This window comes from Elephantulus edwardii, unplaced genomic scaffold (genome assembly GCF_000299155.1).
Source record: "Elephantulus edwardii isolate Elephantulus edwardi_28Jun2011 unplaced genomic scaffold, EleEdw1.0 scaffold00224, whole genome shotgun sequence".
Lineage (NCBI taxonomy): Eukaryota > Metazoa > Chordata > Mammalia > Macroscelidea > Macroscelididae > Elephantulus > Elephantulus edwardii.
The window spans coordinates 4,832,453-4,850,695 of NW_006399974.1; the positions used below are offsets into that span (position 1 = coordinate 4,832,453).

Sequence of the window (18,243 nt, forward strand, 5' to 3'; positions counted from 1 at the left end):
TCCCATGTTATTACCTGCCTCTGAAAACCCACCAGTGGGTCAGCTAGGGATCAGTTCTGAATCAAAGGTACATAACAACAGCATTCTATCATTTACTTATTTTTATTTTTAGCATCCACAACCCTGTTTCATTTCCCAAGGTAACAGATTTTTATTTTAATGTTCTTATTATTTATCATATTAAGTGGAGAAAAATGAAGGGCGGTCATTAAGAGTTGAAACCTACTGGAAGGTAGGGAGTTTGGGTGACTTATATGAATTAGAAGCCGATGGATAGTGCAAATTGTTAAGTATATAACAGCTAGCAAAAAGATGGTAATTAAAACACTGCAGAGATGTCTCAGAAAATACTTCTCTTGGAGCTTCTGAGAGCTAACAGAATTGAAACCTTTTCTTTATATCTGAAGGATTTTCATGCAGATCTTAATTTGTTTCATGTGGTTTTTCATGTAACACTACCTTATAAGATATATTTTATATATTTTATAGCTGAATATGCATTTAGGGAGCTCTGGTGGCAGGTGGATCAAATCCACCAGCTGCTCAATAAAAGAGTGATATAATCTCCTCCTGTAAGATTTACAGTGTTTGAAAAGGTCAGTTATAAGTCAGGTCTGACTCGATGGCAATAAAGGGAGAGATATACACCTAGTATGTTGTTTTTCCCTCTGATATGGATTTCAGGTTATGTACCGACTGCATGTGAAGCTGAAGTAAATGAACATAAATTAATGAGATCCAAAATATGATCTTGAAATTTATCCTATCTACCTGAATCTTCTGTTCAGCTCTTTAGTATCTTGAATTCTTCCTTCTGCTTTTGCTTCTCTGAGCTCCAGTGCAATATTCAGAGTCTCTTCTGACTTCTGTTTTGGTCTTTTCTTCCTCCTCTGTCCTTGTAATGACCTTTTGTACTTTTCATGGATGACACTCTTGATAGCCTCCCGCAACTCATCTGGTCTTCACTCATTGGTGTTCAAATCCTAAAATCTGTTCCTGAGATGGCTCTGAAATTCAGGTGGGATAGACTCAATGTCATATTTTGGTTCCTCTGGATTAGATTTAATTTTCCTTAGTTTCAGCTTGAACTTGCATATAAGTAGTTGGTGATCTGTTCCACAATCAGCTCCTGGCCTAGTTTTCACAGCTGATACTGAGCTTCTCCATCAGTTCTTTCCACAGATGCAATCAATATGATTCCTATTCATACCATCAGGTGAAATCCATGTGTATAACCTGTGTTTATGTTTCTTATAAAATATATTTGCAATGAATAAGTCACTGTGCAATATTCAATCATTCTATCTCTCCAGCTTCATTTCTGTTACCAAGTCCATGTTTTCCAACTACTGATTCTTCTTCTCTGTTCCCAACTTTTGCATTCCAATCACCCAGTATTATTAATGCATCTTTATTGCATGTTTGATCGATCTTCAACTGTAAAAGTTGGTAAAAATCTTCTGTTTTCTCTTCTTTGGCTCTGGTTGTTGGTGCATATATCTGAATGATAGTGATATTCACTGGATTTCCTTGTATACGTATGGATATTATTCTGTCATTCACAATATTGTACTTCAAGACAGATCTAGAAATGACTATACCAATTGACATATTTCAACTAACAGATGCTTCCCTGGATGTGCTAAGTTGTGTCAAGAAATCTGGAGAACAACCGCTTGGCCAACTGACTGGAAGAGATCTATATTTGTTCCTATTCCAAACAAAGGTGATCCAAGAGAGTGTGGAAATTATAGAACAATATCATTGATTTCACACGCAAGCAAGATTCTGCTGAAGATTATTAAAAAACAACTGGAACAGCATATCAGCAGAGAACTGCCAGAAGCCCAGGCTGGGTTTAAAAGTGGTTGTAGTACTAGGGATATTGTAGCTGATGTTAGATGGAATTTTTTTTGAGCTTTTTGTCACTTTATTGTTAACCAATGAATGTGATCCAAAATTATAGATGTAATTTAATTATACAACACATAATTATGCTATGGTAAAATAAAGTCTGTTGGGATTTACCAAATATTCATGAACATAATTTTATGTTGCTTTATAAACATGAGCTCTCTCTGCTGATGATAAAAGCTGTAACTGGTTTAATCACTATGAAATCCCATATTACAAATGGCTGTTTCTTTTAAGAAAAATTCACACAGCTTTGAAAATGGATCAAATCCGTTTTAATCTTAATCTACAAAGAGATTATGAACAGCAGATACAACTGGTAGTTTTTCAACACTGATATCAAACTGATGTAGCAATGACAGCACACAAAAGGAAGAAAATGAATAACAATTCAGAGGAAGTCTAAGTTTTCGCTTTTAATGGCAACTGCTTTGATATTTTGGAAAAGTGAAAACTTATGCTTCAAAGCTTAAATTGCAAGGTTCACAAAGTTCACCACTATTTCTCTGATGAGCTGATGGATCTTAACTGAAAGCAGGGAACACCAGAGGGATGTCTATCTGTTTTTCATTGATTATGCAAAGGTGTCTGACTATATGGATCATAACAAACTGTGGCTGACTCTGAGAAGAATGGGAATCCCAGAACACTGGATCGTGCTAATGCGAAACCTATACTTGAACCAAAAGGCAGTCATCATAACAGAGCAGGGAAACACTGCATAGTTCAAAATTGGGAAGGGTGTATGCCAGGGATGTGTCCTTCTCCATACCTTTTCAACCTATATGCAGAACAGATTATCCGGAAGGCTGGGCTGTATGAGGAGAAGTGTGGCATCAGAATTGATGGACGATTCATCAATGATCTGCTTTATGCAGATGATACAACCCTGCCCTGATGCACTTGCTGCAGAGGGTCAAGGACTGCAGCCTTCAATATGGATTAGGACTCAATATCAAGAAGACAAAGATTCTCACCACTGGGCCAATTGGCAGCATCAGGATGGATGGTGAAGAGATTGAGATTTTTCACAGCTTTAGTTTGCTTGGCTCCACAGTCAACATTCTTCTAACCAGCAGCCAGGAAATGAAAAGGTATTGTGATGCAAAAGTCTGCTGTTAGGGACCTCTCTGAAGTACTGAAGAGCAATGGTGTCACTCTGGAGACTAAGGTGTGCCTGATACAGTCTTTATAATCACTTGCTATGCATCAGAGAGCTGGACAATGACTAGGGAGGAGGATAGAAGAAGAATTGATGCCTTTGAGCTGTGGTGCTGGAGTAGAGTATTGAATATACCATGGACTGCTAAGAAAATGAACAGGTTTATCCTGGAGAGGGTTAAACCAGGATGTTCCTTGGAAGCAACGATTCTGAGACTTCGTTTGACATACTTTGGACATGTTGTAAGGAGGGACTGGTCCTTGGAGAGGGACATCATGACTGAGAGGGTGGAGGGACAGTGTAGGAGAGAAAGACCCTCTATGAGGTGGATTGATTCAGTGACTGGGGTAATCAGGGTGAGTGTGTTGGAGATAGTGAGATTGGCACAGGACAGAGAAGGGTTTAAGGCTGTTGTACATAGGGTTGCTAAGAGTTGCAAGCAACTCGACTGTGCATAACAACAACCTGAATTTACAAATCATCGCAAGAATAGGTTTAATACATTGAAACACTTACAACTGAAAAGCGCATGTGTTGTGAGATTACATCAAGGACATCATCTGTGAAGAAAGCAAAAGATCATTACAAATACAGAAAAGAAATCCAAATGTTTGTACTAAAAGACTCTGAAACTCGCTCTTCAATATAGTGAACTAAAGCAAAAGGCAGAAATAATAAAACTGAGCTGAAGAAATTTCACGAAACAGTTTGATAAGACAAAACTGTGGGAGGATATCAAGAATATCATTCATGAAGAATGCAAAAGATCATTACAAAGATGGTGGAAAAAGGAAAGACCAAGATGGATGTCAGAAGAAACTCTGAATATTGAACTACAGCATCGAGCCAAAGCAAAGGGAAAAAAAATCAAGATGTTATGGAGCCGAACAAAAGATTTCAAAGACTATCGTAGGAAGATGAAGCAAAGTATTTTCATTGAATGTGTAAATGTCTGGAGTTGGAAAATCAAGAGGGATGAACTAACTTGCTTGACATTGCTTAACCTGAAGAAATTGAAGAACAAAGTCAAGCTTATAGTTGCAATACTTAAGGATGCTGTGGGTAGAATGTTGAATGACCCAGAAAGTATCAAAAGATGGACGGAGTATACGGCCATTGTACCAAAAAGAACTGACTGACACACAAAAATTTCATGAAACAACAGATGATCAAGAGGCATTGGTGATGAAGGAGGAAATTCAGGCTTCTCTGAAGGAATTGGGGGGAAAAAAGTACCCCAGAAATTGACAGTATACCAACTGATGTACTTCAACAAGCAGATGCTGCCTGGATTTACTCACCAGGTTGTGGTAAGAAATCTGGAAGACAATCCTCTAGCCAGCTTACTGGAAAAAGATTCATATTTATTCCCATTCAAAAAAAAAAAAGAAAGAAAGAAAGAAAAAAGGTGCTACAACAGAGTGTGGAACTTATCAAACACTATCATTAATGTCACATGCAAACAAGATCCTACTAAAGATTATCAAAACAATGACTGGAAAACAAGTCTTCAAGAACTAAAATATACTCTAATCCTGGGAATAGAGTGGATGCATTGAACACTAATTACTGAAGACTGCATAAATTGTGAAATGACAACAAAGCCAGCATCCATGGAGAAACAAGTGGTTATTACAAAGCCAAGGGAGAAAGAAAAGACCAAAAAGGATGATGGAAGAGAATATGAAACTTGCACTAGAATGCAGAAAGGCCAAATCAAAGGGAAGAAATGCTGAAGTAAAAAAAGGAAGAATGTTGTTGTTAGGTGCTATTGAGTAGAGTATGGTTCTTAGAGACCTTATGAAGAACACATCTGAACCCTGTCCTCACCTATGCCATCCTTATCACCTCTGACACACTTGAGCCCATTTCTGCCATCACTGTGTCAATCCAGCTCATTGAGGGCCTTCTACTTTTTCACCGATCTTCTACCAATCCAAGCATATTATCCCTTTCTGAGGAATATTCCCTCCTAGTGACATACCCAAAATAAGTGAGATGAAGCTTTGCCATTCTTACATCTAATGAACACTCTGGCTGTACTTTTCCCAAGATATATTTATTTATTCTCCTGGCAGTCCATGGGATATTCATGCTCTTCTCCAACATCACAACTTGAAGGCATCAATATGTCTTCTGTCATCCTTATTCATTGTTCTAGCTCTCAGCATTATAGCAAGTGATTCAAAAGACTATGGCCTGAATCAGGCAGAATTTAGTCTTCAAACTGACATAAGTTCTTCAACGTAATTCAAAGGCATTAATTCTGCCTTAGTCTTCCTTATTTATTGTCCCAACTTTCAGATATATATGAAATAATTGAAAATACCCTGCCTTGGCTCTGGCACATCGTACTCTTTAAACTGTGCTTAAACACTAAGCACAAAATAGTTTTTTCATAATTGGGAATAGAATTATAGTAATTCTATCATAAAATTAGGGAAGTATGATGGTGTAGACAGTAGGAAGTTGTACTGCTAACTCAAAGGCCACAACTCTCTTGTAGTTTGAATCTCCTCCCATTTGATTTATAGTCTCAGAAACATACTGTCAGGTCAGCTATGAGACAGTTTTGACTCAATGGCAGAGCATAGTGTATATTGTTCCCCATAAAATTATTTTTATTTTTGTTATGTAAACATTTAAAAAAAATCAATACATTATAATTTTTTAATAAATGTGCTGCCAAAGCGAGCACATTATAATTTTTAATATACCAAATAAATTTGTAGCATATCCTGAAACTTTAAAGAAATTCTACCATTCTTTTTATATTAAACATTAAGAAATTAATCTTGGAACGATGGAAAGTAGTTTGAATTACCATTGCTGATTAAATGAACACTAATTTATTATAGAATTAAGAAATTAACTTTTATCCATTCATTTTTATAGTAGAGACCTTTATAATCAATGAATATGATAAATGAAATTGTAAATTAATGTGTTCTAGATATACATGACATCGGATTTTAGCTTTAATACTATTTAAAGTTTAAAATACAGATACTATCACAGCTAATCCCCAAAATGCCATACGGACTGCAAAAATATTGGTCCCTAGACTAGGAACAATATATGTTACTACTACAATATTAGAAACCTCTGAGGTGAGATTTTCTTCACTGATAGCTTTAATTGCAATATACACTTGGGTACCATTTTCTAGATTGTACATTGTTGGAATAAATTCAAAATTTTCTGTTAAGCCAGCCATTCTGGGTATCAGGCTGGAAGTATTCACAGGATGAGCATTGTTGAAATCATCTTGGAGCTGCTGGTAACTATTGCTGGTCCTTAAATCATAGTGTTTGGCTAAAAAACAAACAGATACATCATGTAGAGTAAAAACATTAGGATTCCTTACTGCTATTACTATAAAATCAAACTCACTGCCTTGAAGTGGATTCTGACCCTTGGCAAATCTCCATCACATTACAAGTTTGTAAATCTTGACAGCAGCTGCTGTCAACATCTTTCTCCTATAGAACTGCTCGATGTCTTCAAATTGCCAACCGTTTTTTAGTGAATAGTCAAGCACTTAACTATTGCAATATCAAGACTCCTTTTCATGGATTATAGAAGCAATTAAATAAAAATCCTGTAAAAATAAACCTGACTCTTAAGTTTCTTACTAGAAAAAACATTAAGAACATGATAATGTTCAAAGAGTATGAGACTTTCAGTAACCAAACATTTAATCCTTAAAATAAGAAAAAGAGTAATAAGAAAGAAGTGTGAAGACTAGCATAGGAGGTAGGAATCAGGAGAAAGAATAGAAAATACAGAGGGGCTAGATTACTTGCTAATTATTAATATGTGCTCAAGAGCTTGGCAAGCATTGCTTAGAATTCTAATTTTGCTACTTTCTAGTTGAATAACCAAAGAAAGTTTTAACTTCCCTTGTTTTCAGTTTTTAAATTTGTAAAATAGAGATTGGCATATTCCATTCATTCAGTAAATATTTATTCTCCTTGTGTTCAGATACCATCAAGTCAGCTCTATGAATTATAGACCTTGCCCTATCCCATGTCATCCTCAGAATCACCACCATGCTCAAGTTCATTGTCACAGTCACTGTATTAGCATCTTAACCCATGTCCTTTTGAGGGCCTTCCTCTCTTTTGCTGCTCCTCTGCTCTTCTAAGTGTTTTTCTAAGACCAGCACCTCCTGACAATATGCCCAAAGTATGTGAGATGAAGTTTCACCATCTTTGTCTCACAGAGCACTCTGTTTGTACCTCCTCCAAGACAGAGCTGCTTGTTCTTTTGGCAGTCACAATTCTTCACCAACACCACAATTCAACAGCATTGGTTCTTCTTTGGCCTAAGTTTCATGGACATATGAATCATTTTAAAATACCATGACTTGTATAAGAAGCACCTTACTCTTTAAGCGGATATCTTGCTCTTTAGTTGCTTTAAAGAAATCCTTGATAGCAAATTTACCCAACGCAAAATGTCTTTTGATTTCTTGAATGTTCCTTCTGTGGGTGTTGATGGTGGATCCAAGTAAAATGAAACTGTTGACAATTTCAGTCTCTTCTCCATATATCATTATTTCCCTATGTGCCTGGTTATAAGATTTTTGCTTGTTTGTTGCTGAAGTAGAATTAATTTTGAAGGTTGCGTGTAGTTTTTGATCTTTAATAAGTGCTTCTAGTCATCTTCACTTTCTGAAAGCAAAGTTTTGTCATCTGCATAAGATTGTGGTAAGACTTCCTCCAGTATTGTTGCCTCATGTTTCTTACTTACTTCAGGTTCTTGAATTATTTCAACCTACATATTGAATAGACATGTAGGAAAATTACAGCTCTATGTAAGTTTTCTGATTTTCAACCTTATATTCTTCCCTTTTTTGTTGAAACAACTTTTGGTCTATGTACAGCCTTCTAACGAGCACAATTAAGAGTTCTGGAATTCACATTCTTAACAATGTTATCCCTACTTTGTTATGATCTGCACAGTCCAATACATTTGCATAGTCAGTGAAACACAAGTAGAAATCTTTCTGGCATTATATGCTTTCCATCAAATTCTTTTTCTGATATCAGCAATGATATCTCTCATTCTATGCCATTTTCTTAATCTAGCTTGAATTTCTGTCTGTTCCCTGTCAATACTGTTCTTGGCTGTTTTTAAATACACTTTGGTGAGATCTTAATTGCGTGTCAGCAATGGTCTCAAGTGTGTCAGACAGTATGAAGGTGGTACAGGGATAGGACAGTGTTCATATCTATTGTTTGACAATTTCTACACTCTTTTGGATCATTTTTATTTCAAATGCTCATAAATATGGGTATCTTTCAATCAGCCAAGCATGTCACCAACTGATAAATTTCTTGGCATAACTACCGAACATGTACAAGGCTGTATCTATTTGCTGAGACACCTCCATTTGTGGAGACTTATTTATTTATTTTTCCAATACTTACAGTGCGGCTTGACTGTCTTTCTTTAGTACTAGGGAACACTGGTGGCTTTTGTTGTTAGTTGTTGTTGAGTATGACTCAGAACGACTCTGTGAACAACAGACATGAATCCTGTCCTATCCTATGCCATCCTCCTTATCTCTGACACATTTTAGTCCATTGATGCACTCACCGTGTCTATCTATCTTACTGAGTTTCTTCTCTTTCACTCACCCACCCACCTTTACAAATATAATGTCCTCTACTAAGGCATAGCCTCTCTTAGCAACATGTCTAAGTGTCCTAGCAACTTGATAGACTAAGTTTTGCTATCTGCCTCCAAAGAGCATTCTGGCTGCACTTCTCTCAGGACATATCTGTATGTTCTTTTGGCAGACCATGGGATGTTCAAAACTCTTCTCCAGCACCCCAGCTCAAGTGATCAATTCTTCTTGGATCATCTTTGTTCACTGTCCAGTTCTCAGATGCACAGCAAGTGATTGAAAAGACCATGGCTTGAAGCAGGCATTAGTCTTCAGACTGACATGATTGTTCAGTATTTTGGAGAGATCTCTGACAGCAGATTTTCCCAGTGCAATAGGTCCCTTGATCTCCTGGCTGCTGCTACCAAGTGTGATGATTGTTGATCCACATAAGATGAAATGACTGACAGTTTCAATCCTTTCTCCATCTTCCATGATGTTGCCTATTGACCCAATAGTGAGGACCTTTGTTTCTTAATGTTGCAATGTAATCCGTGTAATGGTCGTAGTCCTTTATTTTCTGCAGCAAACTTTTCAAGTACTCCTTGTTTTCAGCAAGCAAACATTATGTAATGTGCATACTGCAGCTTATTGATAAATCTACTGCAGCTTATTGATAAGTCTTCCTCTGATCCTGATGCCACATTCTTCTTCATAGAGTCCAGCTTCACTATTTGCTCAATACAGATTGAATAGGTCAGAGATTCAATCTAACAGATTGAATGAACTAGAAAATCATAAAACAATATAACTATATCTACTAGTTTTAGTAATTCTAGGCAATCTAGTTTAATTTGCATATTTGTTACTCATGGCATTGAACATCAGAGAATTTAAGTGCTTCATTCAAAATTATATAAATGGTCCTTTTATTTTTAAAAATACTGTTGCTAGTTTATTTTTACAATGGCTGGCAGTAACCTTTCTTAGAAACTATTACCTCTTCAAGTTTGTTACAAGAACAGACAGAGATTAGGTTCTAGTCATTTGTGGTTATAAAAGTGATGTTTTTTTATCTCTTCCAGTGTTCATTAATTTCAATCTTGAACTGAAGCTTTGTTCTTGACTGAATTGAATTCAGAACTCAACTTTTGGTCAAGTAATTCCATTTGTGGCTTGAAAAGTGACTGTACTGATTTTTTTTTTTAATTTTGTCATGTGTTTGAGGGTCATTCATGGAAAAGCAATATATTGCAGTAGCTGCCATGATAGAAATTTAGCATTTAATTATAAAAAAAATCTTTATGAATATTGGTATTTCTTTGTTTTCCTGGGAGTTTGAATAGTTTTTCTTCATTTAGTAATCTTGAAAAAGAAATATAGGACTGAGATGATTATAAAATGAATGAAATATTTTAAAATCACATTTTCTTTTCAGAGCATATAGTGAAGTTTATTTTAATCTAGAAGAAAGAGATAAATGTGACATTGTGGCACTCACAGAATATCAGATAATGTGTATATTAACATTTATAATTGCTTTCCTTGCCCTATTTTAAAAAGAAAATACCAGTATTGGCTTTGTAAGACAGGAATGTATTCACCTAACTTAATACTGCTTTATGATAGCCACTCAAAAAATACTAATTGAATTTAGTTTGATTAAAAGAAAAGATAAAAAAAATATACAATTTTGGGCATAAGAATAATCCGTTATTAGTGACAAAATAAATCAGATATTTGACCTTGAATTTTATTTAAACTCAATGGCCAACTTTCAGATGACTAAATTTCCCAATGCAAGAGCCTTTCCTTGAGACTTCACCTGACTTGGCTAACTTCTCTCATTATTCAACATTCAGATAAGGTTAGTCTCCTGAAGGAAACATTAAGATATATTCCCTGAGATCTTAATCCTCAATAAGGTGAGGTGCCATGGGCATTTTGTGCTTAACAACAGATCTCTTATAACACAGCATGGAATTATCTTCTTATTGTATCTGTTCTGCACATAATTCACTATTGAAAGTAGAAATTATTTATTAGGTACATAGTTGTGTTTGAAAGCTATGAAGGGGGGAGGGGGGGAGAGAGAGAGAGAAAGAAGGAGGAAAAGAAAGAGGAGGATGATTTAATGAATGAATTCTTCAAGTAAAGAAATACATAGAAAGCATTTTTTTCTATTAAGAAGATGAAAATGCAACAGAAACTGTTAACTCCATTTTCTCAAAGTAATGGTTCAAGTTGTGAGTTGTATTTTGGTACAATAGACTGACAAATGGAATTAAAATCTTAGCTAATTTTTAATATAAATACAATTTTGATAAGTTAGTTTTTTTCTTAAAAGTTTAATTTTCACATCTGAAAATATGGTTGTAATGGCCCATACAATACATACATACAGTGGAACATGAGCTAATCATTTGCAAATTAAGCCATTGTATTTATTTTAGAATAATTTAAAATATAATATCAAACTTACATTTTCCTTTATCAAGGTTATTTCCTGGAGCAGTCCATGTAAGGTGAATAATATTTTTTTCAAATTTACCATGAAGGTCATTAATTTTACTTGGTGGGAATGGAGTTAAAGGAGTTGCTTCAGGGCAAGAATTTCCTTCTACAACAAATGCCCCACCAAGTACCGTTCTGACAATACTGCTTTCTCCACTGGGTTTTACCACGTCTTTGAAAACAGGTCTGGGTGGGTTCGCTACAACTGTACCTGATAAAAAGATTTTTAAAAAATGTTTCAGATTATCATGTCTATTATTTACCTGTAAATTCAACTTGTAGCTGTAATTAGTAAGAGATAAAGAAAAAAATAACAACTTTTAATGGAAAAACTTGTTCTGTTAATACCTTTTTAAAATGATGAGAAGTGGTGCTAAATTAAAAAAAAAAACCCAACACTTATTTGCCTCTATTTTAAACCCACTGCTATTGAGTTGATCAACTCATACTAATTCTAGGGAACAGAGTAGAGCTATTCTACATGATTTCTTTGAAACTTCAGAGAGAGACAGAGTGACCTTGCCAACACACTGATTTCTAACTTCTGTTTTCTAGCATAATACATTATGTTTAAAGCTGCCAACCGAAGTTCTTTGGTTTGAATCTGTGAGCTACTCCATGGAAGAAAAATAGGTAGTCTCCCTCTTAAAGATTTACAGCCTGGAGAATCTGACAAAGGGTCTATATGAGTAAGTCAAAATCAACTCAATGCCAGTGGGTTGGGTTGTACTTGGTTTATAATGGCTAAGTCACTGGAATGCAAAATTTGGACTGATAAAAAAACTGGTAGATATAGAATATAGCATTGATAATAGAAATGAAGCTAGAGATCTCATGATGGTATTATGTATGATCAAGAATATATTCATTGCAAACATCTTTTTCAATGACATAAAAAAACATAAGTTGTGGTTATACACATGGACCTCATCTTATGGCATACACAGGAAGGGAAATGACTGTATCTGTGGAAAGAGACTGTGGAGAAATTCAGTATCAGCTGTCAAAACAAAGGTAAGGGTGTAGAGAAGAACAGGCCGTCAATACTCATATGCAAGCTCAAAAGAAGGAGAAGAAATTGAAATGCATGGAAGTGAAAATATACTTTGAGTTTCTTCCACCTGATTTTGTAAACTATCTCAAGAATAGAGTTGATAAAGTGAACAGTAGAAGCTGAAGGTCAGATGTGTTGTAGGATTACATCAAAAACATCATGCAGAAGTAAAAGGCCATTTCAAAGACATGAAAGAAAGAAAGAAAAGATCAAAATGGATGTCAGAAGAGACTCTGAATCTTGCTCTTCAATGTAGAGGATTTAAAACAAAAGGCAGAAATGATGAAACTACTGGACAGATTTCAGAAAGCCGTCTTAGAAGAGCAAGTGAAGTATTATAATGAAATGTACAAAGAACTGGAGCTAGGAAACCAAAAGGAAAGAATGTATTCAGCATTTTTCAAGTTAAAAGAATTGAAGAATAAATTCAAGCCTTTAGTTGCAATAATGAAGGATTGAATGGGAAAAATTTAGAATGGTGCAGGAAGCATCAAAAGAAGAATATACAGAGCAGTCACTCCACCAAACACAATTGGTTAGCACACTGAGAAATTTCTGACAGAAGAATATGATCAAGAACCAACACCACCACCTTGCTTTCAGACAGCGCAATGACCGCGCTCCGGGCTTTCACCTGCGATGACCTATTCTGCTTCAACATTAACTTGGATCTACTTACAGAAACTTAAAGGATTTCTTTCTACCTACAGCACCTTGCCCACTGGCCAAAGTACTTCATTGTTGCAGAAGCACCTGGTGGCGAACTGGTGGGCTATATCATGGGGAGAGCAGAAGGCTCTGTGGCGAGGGAGGAATGACACCAGCACGGCCCAGCTCTGTCTGTTGGCCCAGAATTCCTACATCTTGGTTTGGCTGCTAAGCCGATGGAGCTGCAGGAGATTTCAGAAAGAAAGGGTGGCTTTTTTGTTGGTCTCTCCGTAAGAGTGTCTAACCAAGGTGCAGTCAACATCTACAAGCAACTGGGCTTCAGTGTCTACAGAAGGGTCATAGAGTATTACTCAGACAGCAATGGTGAGCCCGACGAGGATGCGCATGATAGGCGGAAAGCTCTTTCCAGGGACACAGAGAAGAAATCCATCATACCACTGTCTCACCCTGTGAGGCCAGGGGACATGGAATAATTGTGCGCAGTGGTTCTCAGACAGATGCTCCAGAGTTTATAAAGGACAACTCCATTTTTCAGGAGGAAGTTAGTCATTTAGATCTTACAAACATCAAGAAAATAATGAGCCTTAACATTTAAAACTAATCTTACTGTTTCTAGTTAGCAATATTGTACCTAAAAAGCAGTTCAGAAGAGCCTTGGAACAAGGGTTAAATGCTGAACTGCTAACTCAAAGGATAGTGATTCAATGGATTCATCATTGATTCTATGGGGGAACGACCCAGGGACCTGCTCCTGTAAAGGTTATGGTTCAGGAAACCCCAGGAGGTAGTCTGCTCTGTCAGGTAGGGTTTCAGGGAGATGACATCAACTCAGTGAAACAAAATACAGCTGTGCATGGTAGTAAAATTCATTCCAGAAAGTAGCCAGGTTAGGAGATACTCCATCATGGTTAGGAATACTTGCCAAATGTCAGGGGCATTTTTGTAATCTCCTTCTAAATTCTATGCCCAAGAACCACTGCTCCTCATGTATTCTTTTTTAAAGATTGCTAATTGTAACTTAAAAAGTATGTATGATAGGTATGAATTTAATTAACTTGTATAATAAAATACACTGTAAATTTAAAAAAAAACAACCACACACAACAAAACCAACAACTGAAGGATGAAGTCCAAGCATTGCCAAAATGGAAAAAAACCAAAACAACCCAAAAAGCAAAAACCAGCTCAATAAATTAATAGAAAACAATTGAGGAGTTTTAGCAAGCAGATGCACTTGGATATGCTCTATAATCTATGCTAAGAAATATGAAAGATAGCTACCTAATCAACTAACAGGAAGAGACACATATTTGTTTCCATTTTAGATAAAGGTGATCCAACAGAGTACAGAAATTATTGAACATTATACTTAAAGGAGCTGAACAGAAGACTTCAAAGGGCACTGTGGGAAGACAAAGGAAAGTATTGTGTAATGAAATGTGTAAAGAACTGTGGTCAGAAAATCAAAAGGGCTGAATTTTCTCAGCATTTCTTGAGCTAAAGGAATTGAAGGACAAATTCAAGATTGAAGTAGCAATACGTAGGATACTTTGGGAAGAATATTAAATGATCCAGGATGCATTAAAAGAAGGTGTAATGAATATACAGGGTCAATGTACCAAAAGGAATTGGCTGACAGAAGAATTTCATGAAACAACATATGAACAAGAGCCTATGATGATGAAAGAAGTTCAAACTGCTCTGAAAGAACTGGTTAAAAACAAGGCCACAGGAATTGACGGCATACCAAATGACATATTTCAATGAACAGACACTTCCCTGGATGTGCTCACCAAGTTGTGCCAAGAAATCTGGAAGACAACCACCTGGCCAACTGACTAAAAAAGATCTGCATTTGTTCCCATTCCAAAGAAAGGTGACCCAGCTGAGTGCAGAAATTATTGGACAATATCATACTATCACATGAAAGCAAGATTCTGTTGAGAATTATCCAAAAACAACTGAAGAAGAGCATAAACAGACACCTGCCAGTTGTTCAGGTTGGGTTTAGAAAATGCTGCAGTACTAGGGATAGTATAGCTAATATTAGATGGGTCTTGGCTGAAAGTAGAGAGTACCAGAGGAATGTATGTGTTTCATTGACTATGCAAAGGCATTTGAATATACGAATCACAACAAACTGTGGCTAACTCTGAGAAGAATGAGAATCCCAGAACATTTGATTGTGCTTATGCAAAACCTATGCGTGGACCAGGAGGAAGGCGTCAGAAAAGAGCAAGGAAATTGGGAAGGGTGTATGCCAGGGATGTGTCCTATCTCCATACCTTTTCAATCTATATGCAGAACAGATCATTTGGGGGGCTGGACTCTATGAGGTGGAGTGTGGCATCAGGATTGGGGAAAGACTCATCAACATTCTGTGTTATTCAGATGACACAACTCTGCTTATTAAAACTGAGGAGAACCTAAAGCACTTGCTGCAGAAGGTCAAGAATTGTAGCCTTCAATATGGATTGAAGCTCAATAGCAAGAAAACAAAGATTCTTACCACTAGGCCAATTAGCAGCATTATGATAGATGGAGAAGAGATTGAGATTGTTAACAGCTTTAGTCTTCTTGGCTCCACAATCAACACTTTTGGTACCAGCAGACAGGAAATCAAAAGATTAATTACACTGGGAAAGCCTGCTGACTTTCTTCAGGAGTATTGAAGAGCAATGATGTCAGTCTGGAGACTAAGGTGCACCTGATACAGGCCATGGTCTTCTCAATTATTTGCTATCCATCAGAAAGCTGAAAAATGACTAAGGATGATAGAGAATTGATGACTTTGAGCTGTGGTGCGAAGAATAGTATTGAATATACTATGGGCTGCTTCTTGGAGACAAGGCTTTGTCTGACATACTTTGGGCATGTTGCAAGGAGGGACCAGTCCTCACAGAGGGACATCATGTTTGGATCAGTGGAGGGACAGTACAAGAGAGGAAGACCCTGGATGAGATGGAGTGTTTTAGTGACTGGGCTAATGAGGGTAAGTGTGTCAGAGACAATAAGGTTGGCACAGGAAAGAGCAGGTTTTAGGGTCACTATGAGTCGCAAGTGACTTGTCAGCACACAACAACAACAACAACAACAATCATATCACATTGAAGTAAAATCTTATGGATGATTATTGTAAAAATAGTCATCAACAGGAAACTGTTAGAGATTCAAGCAGGATTGAAAAGAGGCTGTGCAATGAGAAATAGCATTGTTGATATCAAATAGATGTTGGCTGAAGGCTGAGAATACCAGAAAGATGTCTACTTGTGTTTTATTAACTATGCAAAGTATTGTACAGTGTAGATTATAATAAATTATGATTAACTGAGAAGAATGGAGAACACTCAATAGTGCTCATATGAAACCTATACTTAGACAAAGAGGCAGTTTTCAGACAGAGAAAGAGGACATTACATGGTTTAAAATCAGGAAAAGTATGCATCAAATTTGTTGCTTTTCTTTAAACCTCTTCAATATGTATACTTAGCAAATACATTTTAGAAGTTGAACCATTTGAAGTAGAATGTGACATTAGAACTGGAGGAAGTCAATTTAGCTTGGAGTTCGAATCCACTAGTTTGAATCCCTAAAAGAGACAAACTCCTCCCATATGATTTATTGGCTCTGAAAACCCCTTAGAGTTTCAGCTATGAGTATGTTCAGACTTGACAGTAAACGGTAACAACAACAGGAAACAGCTCCTGGGGAAGAAAATTCCTGATGATCTGTTCCTCTGACAATTATAGCCTAAGAAACCCTATAGGATAGTTTTACTTTGTTCTGTAGAATCACTCTCAGTTGACTTAATGACATACAACAATAATAACAAGCCTCCAAATCAGGAAGAGATTAAGTGTTTGTATTTTTAAACTATCTAGTTTGTGGTGTTTTTGTTATCATTGTTTGTGCTAGTGAGTTAAAACTGTCACCATTTCATCAATGTCACTGAGTCATCACGTTGCCTGTAATTCATAGTGACCCCATTACAAAAGCTCTGAACCCTGCCCTATCCTGAGCCAGTCTCACTGACTCCAACACAACTACCCCATTTCCCTAGTTACTGTGTCAAACCATCTCCTCTGGGATTTTCCTCTCCTGCACTGTCCCTCCATGCTCTTTCCTGACAGTGTGCCCAAAGTGTGTGAGACAGAGGTTCAAAATCCTTGCCACCAAGGAGAAACTTGGTTTCACTCTAAGACAGACCTGTTTGTTCTCTTGGCCATCCATATTATGTATAATACTCCACTTCAGCACCACAACTCAAAGACACTGATTTTTCTTCTATCATCCTTAGTTATTTTCTAGCTCTCTGATGCATAGTAAGTAATTGTAAAGACCACGGCCTGGATTAGGCACACCTTAGTCTCCAGACTTACATCATTGCTCTTTAGCACTTTGGAGAGGTCATTGACAGCTGACTTCCCCAGTGCAATTTGATTTTTTTATTTCCTTACTGCTGGTGCTAGGAGTGTTGATTGTGGAGCCAAGGAAGCTGAATTTTTTAACAACCTCAATATCTTCTTCATCTATCTTGGGGCCACCATTTGGCCCAGTGGAAAAGGGATTAGTTGATAGCAGACCTAAAAACCAGTTCAAATCCAAACTCACTACAGTCGACTTGATTCTGACTCACAGTGATCCTATAGGCAGAGTAGAACTGATACGTGGTTTAAAATTAATAAAATAATAATAAAATACAATACATAAAAATAGATTAATAATTAAAGAATAAATTAATCAAAGGAGTTCATTTAAGGGAGGGTTTAGATGCTAACTCTTCAGTTAGCATCCAAACTTTCAGTCATTACCCCACTAGGGATTTTTAAAAAATAACAAAACAAAACTTTACTATAACATAAGAAATTTTATTCATGTAAATTGAATGAACTGATGTAAACTTTATCAAAACACCTGAAAGCATAGGGAGCTCTGGTGGCCTAGTGGCAAGAAGCTGCACTGCAATCCGAGAGGCTTGTGGTTCAAGTCCACCAGATGCTCTGCTGAAGAAGGATGGGCAATCTCCTCCTGTACCAGTCAGATCTGATTTGACGGTACACACATAAAAAAAATAATAATAAAATAAAACAACAATAACCCCCCACAACATCTGAAAGCATAGTTTTATGTCTGTCCAGTCACAGGGCTTTCAGCATATATGTGATTGCAAATTATAAATTTAGGCTTTCTACGTATTACAGCTATCAGATGTTGCCCTAGATGTGCTCACCAAATTGTGCCAAGAAATCTGGAGGAAAACCACTTGGCCAACTGACTGGAAGAGATCTATATTTGTTCCCATCCCAAAGAAGGGTG

At 36.7% G+C, this 18,243-nt stretch overlaps 1 protein-coding gene and 1 pseudogene across 1 annotated transcript in view; one reads left to right on the forward strand and one right to left on the reverse strand.

Annotated features, from left to right (window-relative positions):
- Positions 1-18,243, reverse strand: part of LOC102850942 (epithelial chloride channel protein-like) — a 112,822-nt gene that overhangs the window by 47,401 nt on the left and 47,178 nt on the right. The window contains exons 13-14 of the mRNA XM_006898233.1: positions 11,173-11,415; positions 6,081-6,391 (exon numbers count right to left, since the gene is read on the reverse strand). Of these exons, the coding sequence (XP_006898295.1) occupies positions 6,081-6,391; positions 11,173-11,415 (554 nt within the window). The remainder of the gene's footprint in view (positions 1-6,080; positions 6,392-11,172; positions 11,416-18,243) is intronic.
- LOC102844831 lies at positions 12,870-13,400 on the forward strand (annotated as a pseudogene).